Source organism: Portunus trituberculatus, chromosome 6 (genome assembly GCF_017591435.1).
Source record: "Portunus trituberculatus isolate SZX2019 chromosome 6, ASM1759143v1, whole genome shotgun sequence".
Taxonomy (NCBI): domain Eukaryota; kingdom Metazoa; phylum Arthropoda; class Malacostraca; order Decapoda; family Portunidae; genus Portunus; species Portunus trituberculatus.
The window spans coordinates 8435983-8450605 of NC_059260.1; the positions used below are offsets into that span (position 1 = coordinate 8435983).

The 14623-nt window shown below is 38.2% G+C and overlaps 1 protein-coding gene across 1 annotated transcript in view; it reads left to right on the forward strand.

The window, feature by feature from the left end:
- LOC123517167 (2'-deoxynucleoside 5'-phosphate N-hydrolase 1-like) overlaps positions 1-11630 on the forward strand; it is a 45005-nt gene extending 33375 nt beyond the window's left edge. Inside the window, exons 3-5 of the mRNA XM_045277154.1 lie at positions 8271-8333; positions 8939-9049; positions 10545-11630. Of these exons, the coding sequence (XP_045133089.1) occupies positions 8271-8333; positions 8939-9049; positions 10545-10705 (335 nt within the window). The 3' untranslated portion in view covers positions 10706-11630. The remainder of the gene's footprint in view (positions 1-8270; positions 8334-8938; positions 9050-10544) is intronic.
- Positions 11631-14623: the final 2993 nt, after the last annotated feature.

The following is a 14623-nucleotide window of genomic DNA, read 5'->3' on the forward strand; positions in this document are numbered from 1 at the left end:
TTTTTCCATACAGTTTAATATCATATACATCATTACTATATCCCTCTTTTGTCTATATTTCACAGTTGGTAGTCTCATTTCCTTCAGTCTTCTCCCTTCATCTGTGACTCAATTTTTGTAGCTGTCCTTTGAATTTTCTTTAATTTCCTGATATCCTCTTGCATGTGTGGAGACCACACCACTGCTGCATGTTTCAGTCTGGATCATATCATAGTGGTTATGATTCTTCATCATGTAATGAAACACCAACTTGATATTTGTTAGTGTCTCATATGTTGAAGTAGATAACCCATTTATGTGTCTTTTTAAAGTCAGGGTGTCTTGTATAACCACTCCCAGGTCGTTCTCTTCTTTTCTCTTCATTGTAATCTCTTCTCCTACTTTGTATTCTCACATAGATCTTCTATTACTTTTACCTATTTCCATCACATAGCATTTCTTGCCATTAAATTTTAGTTTTCACTTTTGGCTCCACTCCCAGATCTTTTCAATATCTCCTTGCAATTCCATACAGTCCTCATCTCTTTTTATTACTATTAAAGAGTTTTGCATCATCTGCAAACAAATTTATGTTGCTACTCAATCCCTCTTGTGTATCATTGATATATATTTGGAACATTATCGGTGCCAGCACTGAACCCTGTGATAATCCCCTAGTTACTGTGCTCTAAGTTGATGAGGTGTCTCTTACCACAGTCCACATTTCTCTTCCTGTTAAGTAGTCCCTTATTCAGCTTAAGATACTTCCCTGTATTCCTCTCATGTGTTCTATTTTTCATAAGGGTTTTTTTATGTAGTACTCTATCAAATGCCTTTTTAATATCCAAATACAGTGGATATTAAAAAGGTGTGTGTGTGTATTTACCTAGTTGTAGTTTTACAGGGCCTGGGCTTTATGTTCGTGTGGCCCCGTCTCCATATCTACACTTATCCAATTTCTCTTTAAAACTATGCACACTCGTTGCTGACACCACTTCTTCACTCAAACTGTTCCAAGTCTCAACACATCTTTGCGGGAAACTATATTTTTTAACATCTCTCAGACATCTTCCTTTCCTCAGTTTCTTACTATGCAATCTTGTGCTTCTAATGTCATATTCTTCTCTCAGGATTAGTTTCTCATTATCCACTTGATCCATTCCATTAATCAATTTATAAACTTGTATCAGATCCCCTCTCTCTCTTCTCTGTTCCATGGTTGGTAGATCCATAGCTTTTAGTCTCTCCTCATATGTCATCCCTTTAAATTCTGGAACCATTCTTGTAGCCATTTTTTGTAGTCTCTCCAATTTCCTTTTTATGGGGGTCCACACAACTCCTGCATATTTCAATCTAGGTATTATTTTAGTACTTATCAATTTCTTCATAATTTCTTTGTTCATATAGTGAAATGCTAATCCAATATTCCTTAGCAAATTATATGTCTCTCTGAAAATTCTATCAATATGGCTTACCGGTTGATTGTTTTCTTCCATCATCACTCCCAAGTCCTTTTCCTATTTTACTTTTTCTAGTTCTACTCCATCTCCCATCTTATAGATTCCCACTGGTCGTCTTTCACTTTTTCCCATATCCATGACATGGCTTTTGTCCACATTGAATTCCATCTCCCATTTTTTACTCCATTTGCAGATCTTGTTTAAGTCTTCCTGCAGTATTTCACAATCCTCTTTTTGTTTTATGACTCTGCACAGTTTCGCATTGTCTGCAAACAGATTTCTGTAGCTGTTCACTCCCTCTGGCATGTCGTTTATATATACGAGAAAAAGTATTGGTGCCAATACTCCGCTGTCTACTGCTCTCCACTTGGACTTCATATCTTTAACTACCGTCCTTATTTCTCTCCCCCTCATGTAATTGTGTGTGTGTGTGTGTGTATTTACCTAGTTGTATTTACCTAGTTGTAGTTTTACAGGGCCTGGGCTTTATGCTCGTGTGGTCCCGTCTCCATATCTACACTTATCCAATTTTTCTTTAAAACTATGTACACTCTTTGCTGATACCACTTCCTCACTCAAACTGTTCCAAGTCTCAACACATCTTTGCGGAAACTAAATTTTTAACATCTCTCAGACATCGTCCCTTCCTTAGTTTCTTACTATGCGATCTTGTGCTTCTAAAGTCATATTCTTCTCTCAGGATCAGTTTCTCATTATCCACTTCATCCATTCCGTTAATCAATTTATAAACTTGTATCAGATCCCTCTCTCTTCTCTGCTCCAAGGTTGGTAGATCCATTGCCTTTAGTCTCTCCTCATATGCCATCCCTTTAAATTCTGGAACCATTCTTGTAGCCATTTTTGTAGTCTCTCTAATTTTCTTATGTGTTTCTTTTATGGGAGTCCACACAACTCCTGCATATTCCAATCTAGGTCTTATTTTAGTACTTATCAATTTCTTCATCATTTCCTTGTCCATATAGTGAAATGCTACTCCAATATTCCTTAGCAAATTATACGTCTCTCTGAAAATTCTATCAATATGGCTAACCGGTTGATTATTTTCTTCCATTGTCACTCCCAAGTCCTTTTCCTTTTTACTTTTCTAGTTCTACTCCATCTCCCATCTTATAGATTCCCACTGGTCGTCTTTCACTTTTTCCCATTTCCATGACATGGCTTTTGTCCACATTGAATTCCATCTCCCATTTTTTGCTCCATTTCCAGATCTTGTTTAAGTCTTCCTGTAGTATTTCACAATCCTCTTTTGTTTAATGACTCTGCACAGTTTCGCATCGTCCGCAAACAGATTTATGTAGCTGTTCACTCCTCTGGCATGTCATTTATATATACGAGAAAAAGTATTGGTGCCAATACTGACCCCTGTGGCACTCCGCTGTCTACTGTTCTCCACTTGGACTTCATATCTTTAACTATCGTCCTTATTTCTCTCCCCCTTAAGTAATTCTTCATCCATCTCAATGTGCTTCCTTTTAAGCCACCCTTCTCCTCTAACTTCCATAGTAATCTTTCATGTGGCACTTTATCAAAAGCCTTTTTTAGATCTAAATAAATACAGTCAACCCATCCTCTCTCTCTTGTACTTTATCAACTATTCTAGAGTAGAAACTCAATAAATTTGTCACACATGACCGACCTTTTCTAAAACCAAATTGGCTATTTGATAATATTTTGTTGTCTTCAAGAAACTCGATCCATTGCTTCTTTATTACTTTTCACACATCTTGCATATTACACTAGTTAGTGATACCGGCCTGTAATTTAAAGGTTCTTCCTTCCTTCCGCTCTTATATATGGGAACCACCTCAGCTCTTTTCCACTCCACTGGCACTGTTCCATTTTCTATTGAGCATTTTATGATGTTGTATATTGGACTTGCTAGTTCTTCCCTACATTCTTTCAGTATTCTGCCTGAGACTTCATCCGGTCCCATTGCCTTTTCCTCATCCAATTCCGTCATCAACTTTTTATTTCAAGCTTGGTTACTTTAATCTCTTTCATATAGACAGTCTCTCTATTACCCTGTGGTCTTTCAAATTTGGATTCCTTAGTAAAGACCTCATGAAATTTACTATTTAACAGTTCTGCCATACTTTTTGGGTCTTCCACCATTCCGTTTTCTCCTTTTAACCTTTCTATTGTTTCTTTTTGTCTTATTTTTCCATTTATGAATCTGTAGAACAATTTTGGTTGTTCCTTACATTTTTCGACAATGTCCTTTTCATAGTTCTTTTCTTCTTCCTTTCTCACCTTAGCATATTCATTTCTTGCTGTTTTGAAGTTTTCCTTATTTTCTGGATTTCTGTTTCTTCTCCACCTTTTCCATGCTCCATCTCGTTTCTCCTTTGCCCTAGCACATCTTGCATTAAACCAATCTTTCTTTCCTTCTTCTTTAGGTCTATATTTCGGAACATATTCCCTGACCCCAGTTTTGTATATTTCCAAAAATAAGTTATATTTCTCTTGAACCGTTAATGAGTTTTCCATCTCCTCCCAGTTTACGTTTTTAAAATAGTTCTTGAGATTCTCAATATCAGCCTTTCTGTAATTTAATCGGTCTCCTTTGTATGATTCATCTCTATCTTCCTTTCCTTCTTCTATATCCATCTCTAATATTACATGGTCACTCTTTCCCAGTGGGCACTTGTATCTTATATCATCGTTAATTGGTATATCCCTTGTAAAAACTAGGTCTAATCTTGCCGGCTCATCGTGTGTGTGTGTGTGTGTGTGTGTGTGTGTGTGTGTTTGTATTTACCTAGTTATAGTTTTACAGGGCCTGGGAAAGCCAATCTGATATTTCTTACCAAACTGTGTGTCTCGCCAAATATTTTGTCCACATGGCTATCCTGTTGATTATTCTCTTGTATAGTCACTCCTAGGTCCTTTCCTTATTAACTTTCATCAGTTCTACACGATCTCTCATCTGGTAGATCCCCTCTGGTCATCTTCCACTCCTTCCCAATTTCATATCACGACTTTTATCTTCATTGAATTCCATCTCCCACTTCCTACTCCACTTTCAGATCTTGTTAAGGTCCTCATGTAATATTTCACAGTCTTCCCCATTTTTATCTTGTCTGAGCAGCTTGGCATCATCTGCAAATAGGTTCATGTAACTGTTTACTCACTCTGGCATGTCATTTATGTATACAAGAAAAAGTATAGGTGCCAACACTGACCTTTGTGGCCCTCTGTTCTCTACTGTTCTCCACTCTGATTTAATATCCTTTGCTACCGTTCTCATCTCTTTTCCTCCCAGGTAACTCTCCATCCACTCTAATGCCTTCTCCTTTAAACCTGCCTTTTTCTCTAACTTCCATAGCAGTCTCGTATGCGGTACCTTGTTGGAAGCCTTAAATCCAGGTATATATAGTTGACCCATCCATCTCTCTCCTGAATTATGTCTATTGATCTAGAGGAAAAACTCAGCAAGTTTGTTACACAAGAGTGGCCCTTTCTAAAACCAAATTGTTATCTTCTAAAAACTCAATCCATTGTTTTTTTTTACCACTCTCTCACACATCTTGCACACCACACTGGTTAGTGACACCAGTCTATAGTTTAAGGGTTTCTCTTTCCCACCACTCTTATATATGGGGACCACTTTGGTCCTTTTCCATTCCACCGGTACAGTGCCACTTTCTATTGAGGATTTTCTGATGTCATGTATAGGGCCCACTAGTTCTTCCTTGCAAGCTTTCAGTATGCTACCGGAAATTTCATCCGGTCCCATCGCCTTTCCTCCTCTAGTTCCTCCATCAATTTATGTATTTCCGACTTTTCCACTCTGCTCTCTCCCAGGTGAACACCTTTCTCACGATCATACGGCTTCTCAAATTTGGACTCTCGAGTAAAAACTTGTTGAAATCTGTTGTTTAATAATTCTGCCATGCTTTTTGGATCATCAATTGTCCCGTGTTCTCCTCTCAGTCTTTGAATAGCTTCCTTTGGTTTAATTTTTCCATTTATGAATTTATACAACAGTTTTGAATGCTCCTTGCATTTTCCACGATGTCCTTTTCATATTCTCTCTCTCTTCCTCCTTCCTCACTTTCATGTAATCATTCCTTGCTAATTTGAAATTTTCCTTATTTCTTGGATTTCTGTTTCTCTTCCATTTTTTCCATGCTTCGTCCTTGTTTTTTTCTTTGCTCTGGCACATCTTACATTGAACCAGTCCTTTTTCCTTCCTCTCTTGGCTTATATTTTGGGACAGATCTGGTGATGCCTATTTTGTACACTTCTATGAAAATATTATTGTTTCTCTTGCACTCCTTCTGCCCTTAGCAACTCCTCCTAGTTTAAGGTTTCAAAGTACAGGCAACCCCCGCTTAACGAAGGTTCACACAACGAAATTTCGCTACAACAAAGGTTTCTTTTTACTACCATCTGCTTGTTTAATGAACACCAAACTCATTTTAACGAAGTTTTATCCAGGTAATTTTTTCCAAGTTTGAAAGCCCCGCCGTATCACACAAGCCGACAGGCTTTTTGAAGACACCAGCGCCTCTCATGGACAAAACACGCACCACTCACTCCCTTAGTTCAAAACAATAACAGCGTCAGCAGCAGCTTATCTTCCTTCACTCTACATGCCACCAAAATGCCCTGCAATGTCGCCTAGCGTTGCTAAGATGACCAGGAAGTCTCTTACTCTCAAAGTGTAGCTGGATATTATTCACAGACATGAGAGAGGCGAGAAAACTAATAGCATTGCTTCCCACCATCTTGACTCCATCTACTGTCTACCATTTTCAAGTAAACAGACTCGATTAAGAAGGCTGGTGAGATCATATCTTTCTTGCAAGCTAAAAGAACCACCTGAACTTGTGACTACATTGGATAAAATGGAAAGCCTTGTGGAAATGTGGTACATAAGTTTTGTATGTGGTACAATGATGCACCCTTTTTTTTTTTTTTTTTTTTTTACGGTAAGGCCTATAGCGCCTGTAGGCACACTTGAAGAGTGTATGGGTAGCGCTGTTCAGCTTCCGCCCATTAGTGGCGCAGGCAATTTTATTTATAGTGGTACCCATATTAGGGCCCATATCACCACCCAAGCTCATCTTGAGTGTAACCACCTAGAACCTGGGCATCATGGTGACATGTAGGTAACTTTAAACCACTCGACAAATGGCAAAGTGTTTTAAGGCTGTACGTGGTGGGATTCGAACCTACGCGTGGACGTCTGCCCGATCCCACGCTCACCACCTTATCCACTATGCCACAGGTTGCCAGCTAGGGTATTTCCCGCTCCATTCTCCCTCCCTTCATAAATTTAAGATCATCAACATTATAAAGTTACTTACATACATACATTAGTGTACATTATAATGACTTAATCTTAAATTAAACAGCTTAAATGTTTAACTTCATAATTTTTACTTTTTTAAACCTTTCACTGTACTATGATGCACTCTCGCTTTGTTTACTCTCAATGGAAGTTCAGTAAGGGGTCAAACTTGTTATAATTGGTTCGCTTAACGAAGTTTCGCTTAACGAAGGTTTTTTTTTAGGAACGTAACCCCTTTGTTAAGCGGGGATTGCCTGTACTTAAGTTTCTGTACATCTGCCTTCCTGTAATTTAACCTTTCTTCTTTATATGATTCATCTAATTTGCCGCTGTTAACCTCTACCTCCATTTCAATGATCACGTGATCATTTTTTCCTAGTAGGCACTCGTATCTTAAATCATCATTTATTTGGATTCCTCTTGTCAAAACCAGGTCCAGTCTTGCTGGCTCATCATGTCCTCTGTATCTAGTGTTTTTATTAACTATCTGTTTCATCATGTTTTCCATCATTAGCTTCAAAAACCTTTCCCCCCATGCTGCTTCCCCACTGCCACTTACATAGTTCTCCCAGTCCACTTCCTTACAGTTGAAATCACCCACTAAAACCACTCTTTTTCTTCCTTTGATCACTTTAGACAGACTCAACTAGGAATCCTTGATTAACCCCTCATAGTCCTGTCTGGACCATGTACTAGTCTGTGGAGGCACATTAGCTACTGTGATCAATATCTCTTTATTTACTTTTTTCACCTTAATGCTCATCACTTCTGCCTTATCATTCCCATACACCACTTGGTTAACCATCAGTTCTTTTCTTGCCATTATCATGACTCCAGCTCCTCCTTTGCCCACTCTGTTCTTCATCCATACATTGTTGTTATTATCTAGATCTATTTTGATTGCCTCGCACAATTTTCTTTCAGGCAAACACACAATCGTGGGCTTCTTTTCCTTAAGATAGTTCCCCATTTCCAGTCTGCTCGATAACACTCCATCTATATTCATGTACATCATTTTCAGACTTTTACTCTTGTCCAGTTTATCTAGCTTTCCTCCTCCCTCCTCCATTCTTGTAACCACTTTCCCACTCACTCCCCGTGGTGTGTGTGAAATCTTAAACTAAAGAAGAAAATAGGAAAGTGTGTGATGAAATAGATAAAGGCATTACATTATATCCAAACATAATTATACACATAAATTCATGATATTAGCCAATTGCTAAGTGTTTATAAACATTGACCTTTCATTCAGAACCAGAGTTCAGCTTTGCCTCAGTGTCCTGACAGCTGCTGCCACAGGGACACTTCTTGTAACAGATTCAAAGCCACATACAAACATTACTTATGGATGTATATAACTCTCCTATAAAAAAAAATTCTCTCTCTCTCTCTCTCTCTCTCTCTCTCTCTCTCTCTCTCTCTCTCTCTCTCTCTCTCTCTCTCTCTCTCTCTCTCTCTCTCTCTCTCTCTCTCTCTCTCTCTCTCTCTCAATATATGTGTTTGTGTGTTGACAGGTTCTGCAATGACTGACAAGGATATCTATGAACGTGATGTGAGGCTGATAAACGAAAGTCATGGTGAGTGCTGACTGCTGAGTGTTGAACCACCACAACACTGCTGCCACTGTCTCCACTTCTCCTTGCAAATTTACATGTTTAGTCTTTACATGGGAAGGCTCTCCATAAGAACAAAGGGAGTAAGGAAAACTGCAAGTAGTTGTCAGACTTATACATGGTAGTCCCAATATAAACTATGCTCACTGACTACTGACTCTATTCCATTCCTTTAACACTACACAATGTAATCTATTTTTTTTTCCTATTGACTTTAGCAAACTTGAATCCATTATGTAAATTCCTCTCCTGCCATGGTTACAGACCCGAGAATTTGGTGTGTCACCTTTATTATACTGCATTCCTCATACTGTTGAGATCTCTTTTAACCTACATCTCCCTTAAGGCATGTAGAAATGAGCTGAATTTAGGGATGTTTATACTAGAAGCAATGACATGAGAGAAGTGTTACTAAGCATTCTTAACAGAACAGAAACTTTACATATCATTGGTGTCCCCCAACATTCATCACATGAAATACATTTTTTTCTTAGTTCTGTGAGTCTTTAAAGAAGCAACCATGAGGGAGCAGGCTGTAGTGTTCTTTAGAATGGGTGTGACCTTTGCAGCTGTGGTAGCAGAGGTGACGCAGCCGTCGCTGGGTGTGGGCTACGAGGTGGGCCATGCTAAAACCTTGGACAAGAAGATCCTGTGCCTCTATCGGCCACAGGCTGGCAAATGTACGCTGGCCCTAGTTCTGCTTAGTGATGTATTAATAACTCTAAGCCTTGTGTTGACCAGCCTTGTATTTTGTTTAGTATGATGAAAATTTAGTGGAGTGCTTTCATTCTACTTCATTACTTGCACAAGATGGAGCTGATCAGGTCTAGTGTTACTCATTCATTTCTCTACTTTACATTCTGTTATATAAAAATTTCATTTCCTGCTCAAGTTGAATCTGTTAATTCACTTATTTCACTCCCAGATAGTTATAAGAGGTCACTGAGATTATTATGATCTTCATATAAATGAAAAAGATGAGCTTCAGCAGATTTTCTCCTGTAGTTTCATATTTGGTGGAGAGAAGATTACCTCATTCACTGAGGCAATCCTGTTAATGTGTCACATGAAGACATTACGTTAAAATTACTTTTCTTCCTTGTATTAGTAGAAAACCTCAATCCATTTGACCTCATAAAGTCAGGTATGCATACACCTGAAATTAGGAGCTGTATTACATTATTGAAATAAAATACAGGTTACAGAGACATTATTTAGGCAGTATATTACAAGATGAGCCAATAAAATGTTATCACTTTTTCAATTCTTACAATTTCTAAAATAACAAAAAATTCTTTTTCATTTTCAGAAATATCAGTAATGAAGCACTAAATTTTCACCCCAATGGATGGAAAGCAATATACTGTGGAGAGTGGAAAGTGTGGAAGCATATTTTGAATAAAAATTGACAGCCCACATTCAGCGACAATTCACAGTTGACTTTCCGAGAAGAAATCCTTGAAGTAGACTCACAATTGGGTGTCTTCTGCAGAAGTTCAGGGAAACAGGACATGTGGCCAATGCAAATGAAGGGCTTAGTGGTAGGCCAAGGTCTGGAAGGATGCCCATTAACGCTGAGACTGTGAGACAGTGTCTGGAGGAATCACTGAGAAAATCGACCAGAAGTTTGTCACAGGTGACTGCCCTCGCAAGGACTTCTGTTAGACACACACTGAACACAGACCTTCAATTTCCCAACAAAATTCAAATTTTTGCAAGCTCAAACAGAGAGCAGTCTCCTGTGACAAACTTCTGGTCGATTTTCTCAGTGATTCTTTCTTTAGGGAGACAGTGGCATAGTGGATAAAGTGGTGAGCATAGGATTGAGCAGACCTTCATTTCCCTAAACTTCTGCAGAAGACGCCCAATTGTGAGTTTGCTTGGAAGATTTCTTCTCAAAAAGTCAACCATGAATTGTCGCTGAGTGTGGGCTGTCAATTTTGATTCAAAATATCCTTCCACGCTTTTCCACTCTCCTCCGCAGTATATTGCTTTCCATCCATTGGGATGAAAATTCAGTGATTCATTATTGATATTCCTGAAAATGAAAATGAAATCTTTGCTATTTTGGAAATTGTAAGAATTAAAAAAGTGATAACATTTTATTGGCCCACCTTGTATTAGTACTACATGTATAATGACATGACCAACACTCACTCCCTCTACACTCTACAGTGCTCTCTGCCATGATCCGAGGAGCAGAGGAGAAGGGTAGCTTTGTCGTCAGAGATTATAAGGAAGAGGAACTTCCTGAGATCTTGGAGGAATTCTTTACTACATGCTTTGCCAGGACTCACAAAGACAGCTTGGACTGGACAACCTATGAGCCCATGTAGACATGTATGTGTATTGTATGTGTCAGGTAAAGAAGGTTGGAGAAAGGCAAGTCTTACTCTCCTGCCCACAAACACATCAAGCCAAGTAATGATTAACACCATCACAAAATTAATATAACTTTAAACATCAAGTAATGTATGAGTATACGTACATTATGCCTTACCTTGATGTGCCTTCCTTTTATATGGTAGTGGTGTCAAGTCTTACATATCTGTTGAGGCAAATGGGGGAGGTAATCATTATGAAATATGTGCATCTTAGTGATTTTACAACACATCACATTTACTTACAGCCTCTGTGTTATGAAGTATGTAGTACTATTAGGAAAACTTTAATTTGGTGTAAGAAATGCTTGATAAAAACTACTATTATGACAACATAGAAAAGTCAATCTTTAGGTTAAAAACTACAGAGCAACACAAAGTTTTCCATTTTCATCACTCAGGTTTACACCAGTTATAATTTAGTCAATAGTACATGCATTCCCCCCAAACCATCTGTGTGCTGTGTAGTGTTTTGTTGTGGCAGTGCAGACTTGCATAGTTATCATTGTATGTCAAGAATGCACAAATACTCATATGAATGAGATTAATGTATCCTTTGTAAGATGTTATAGGGATTTGCTGTCCTAAGTTAAATTCTCTCTACACATTTAATGTCAAATTATTGTGTGATACTTGAAATACTATATTTTTTAAAAGTTTTTCCCATTTTTAAGGGTATAGTTTTAGGGTAATAATTGGTGTAATTATATTAGGGAGAAGTGTTGACATAGCTATTTGGTCTGCACTCAAACTATCAAAGCAAGATAAGAATTAAATGAAATGATAAAGGTTGGATTTGAACCAGATGCAAGAATAATAGCATTTAATGAATGATGAAATGCATATGTAATAAAACAGTAATAAAATTGATTCATTTTAAGTTTTCTTTCAATTTTTTCTCCTTCACTTACTTTTATCTCCAACCAACCAGCATCACTACATCCCCTTGCCCCACCACTGCTGGAGCCCCACACACTCCCCAGGCCACAACACTTCTCCCCAGGGCCCAGGCCATAGCTGCTCTCCACACTACTCTCTTGAGGTGAGCTGCTGAGGTACCCCTGCTGTTCCCCCTTCCCCGCTCTCGTGAGGTGAGCCACTGAGGTGCTCCTGCTGTTCCCCTTCCCCTTTCCCTGGGAGTAGCATGGCTGGGCCAGGGCAGCTCATCACCACCAAAAAGAAAGCAAGGGAGGCATATGTGATACCAGCGAGGCATTGTTGGGGGGCAGGGCTCTCCTGAAGATGGAGGTAGACATCACCATAAGAAAATATTAATATAAGAAAATGGGGGAAGTTGCAAGGAGTTGTCAGGCCCACAAGTAGCAGAACCTTTTTTTTTGTTATGTATAAGGGGCAACTTATCAGGGGCAAGAAGGAAGAAAAAAAAAAAAAAAAAAAAAAAAAAGGCCAACAGGATTACAATTTCTCTTAAGGAAATTAAAAGTTACCCAAGTCAGGGACAAATGTCTTGAACCCCTCCTCTTAAAAGAAATCAAGTTGTAGGAAGATAAAAAAATACAGTGCTTCAAGCAGGCAGGGAGTTCCAGAGTTTACTAGAGAAAGATAAGAATGATTGTGAGTATTGCTTAATTAACTCTTGTATTAGAGTTTGACAGAATAGGGGTGAGAGGAAGAAGAAAGCCTTTGCTGCAAGGCTGCAGGAGGGGAGGCATGCAGTTAGCAGTTCTCAGGACTTAAATTCATGGAGTTCACATTTTACACAAACATGAGCGACATCTGCTTCATTCTCTCTTTTTTTTTCTCTCTTATCTATTTTATTTTCCCTTTGACACCCATTCATTATATAATGTTCTCCCTCACAAATATTCCACTATTATCATATAGCATTTAAATTCTGTATATACATTCTCTCTCTCTCTCTCTCTCATAACATAACATAAATAATAAGATAACAAAGGGCCACCAGGGTCCATCTAGGTTATCCTGTATCAGTCGCACAGCGACCTCGTCATCAGTACTTAAAGATACACTTACAAGTACACAATACATTATATACTAATTCTAAATATTTGGCCCATTAACAGGGCTAAGTCCTGCAGCGAAATCCTCTACAATTTGTGGTCCCCATACATGGGGATCATGTCTTATTTAACTATAGTAAATTTCTTATAAAAACTATCATGCAGTGCTATACATAATTATAAATCTAATAAATTTAAGTGCTTATCTAATCTGTTTTTAAACATTGTCAAACTAGTGCTATTTACAACCGTCTCTGGCAATGCATTCCAGAAGTCTACCACTCTATGACTAAAGAAATATTTTCTTATATCTAACCTGCAGCCTTGCTTTCTAATCTTCCTGCCATGATTTCTAGTCCTATTTCCTCCTCTAAGGTAAAGAAAGATCTCACATCTATGTAGTTTGTATCTGAGAACATTTTAAATAACTCTATCATATCCCTCTTATACATCTCCTCTCAAATGAAAACATGTTTAATTCCTTTAATCTATCTCTATACTCCAGGCGCTTTAATGCTGGTATCATCCTAGTTGCTCTTCTCTGAACTGCTTCTAACATGTTGATATCCTGCCTATAGTGGGGTGACCAGGCCTGTATGCAATACTCTAAATGGGGCCTAACATAGGAATTATATAAGCTACGCACCACTTCCTTACTTTTATAACTAACATTTCTATTTATAAAACCCAGGATCCTATTTGCCCTATTTCTTGCTTCTAAACATTGCTTTGAAAATTTCATAGTCCTGTCTATCACTACTCCTAAATCCTTTCCTTCCTCTACTGCCTCTAGCCAACATCCCTCCATCTCATAGTTAAAGTTTGTGTTGTCTTTACCTAAATGCATAACCTGACACTTATCAGAATTAAACTCCATCTGCCACCTGTCTGCCCATGCTATCAGCCTGTCCAGGTCTCGTTGTATTCTGTAATTGTCCTTTTCACCCTGTACTGCACATGCTATCTTAGTATCATCTGCAAACTTTGATACTTTGCTACTAATTCCTATATCTAAATCGTTAATGTACACCAAGAAAAGAAGAGGTCCTAGCACTGATCCTTGGGGTACCCCACTAACCACTTCCTTCCACTCAGACATTGCCCCATTTAATACTACTCTCTGTTTCCTATCAGAAAGCCATTCACTAATCCAATCAACTAACCTACCCCTATCCCATGTAGTCTCAATTTGTACACTAGCCTCCTATGCGGTACCTTATCAAACGCCTTGCTAAAATCTAGATATATAACATCTATGCTATTTCCATCATCTAACTCCTTGGTAATATATTCTAAGATATCGAGCAAATTTGTAAGACAGGACCTCCCTGATCTAAAGCCATGTTGGGTATCTCTAATTAATCTATTCTCATTTAAATGCTCCCAAATACTACCCTTAATGATTTTCTCTAGTATCTTACATACTATACTAGTTAAACTGATCGGTCTATAATTATTCGCATCATCCTTCCTACCTTTTTAAATATTGGAGTAACATTAGCTAACTTCCAGTCCTGAGGTATCTCAGCAAACCTAAGTGATCTTTCAAAGATTAACTTAAGTGCTTCAGAAATACTGTCTACACCCTCCCTAAGTACTCTGGCATGTAGCTCATCAGGACCACTAGCTTTCCTATCGTCTAGTTCAAGAATAAATTTCCTAATAATTCCCGGTTTTATATCAATATTTTCTAAAGCTCTTAAACTACTCGTCGCACTGTTTGTAACAGGATTTCCTATTCTTTCCTAGTAAATACTGAAGAAAATTGTTCATTCAATAATTCTACTATGTCTTCATTTTGATCCACTACTACACCATCTTTTCTGAGTGGTCCAATCCTATCCTTATTTCTTTTATCACTGACCTTGTAATAACTATATAATTTTTGGGA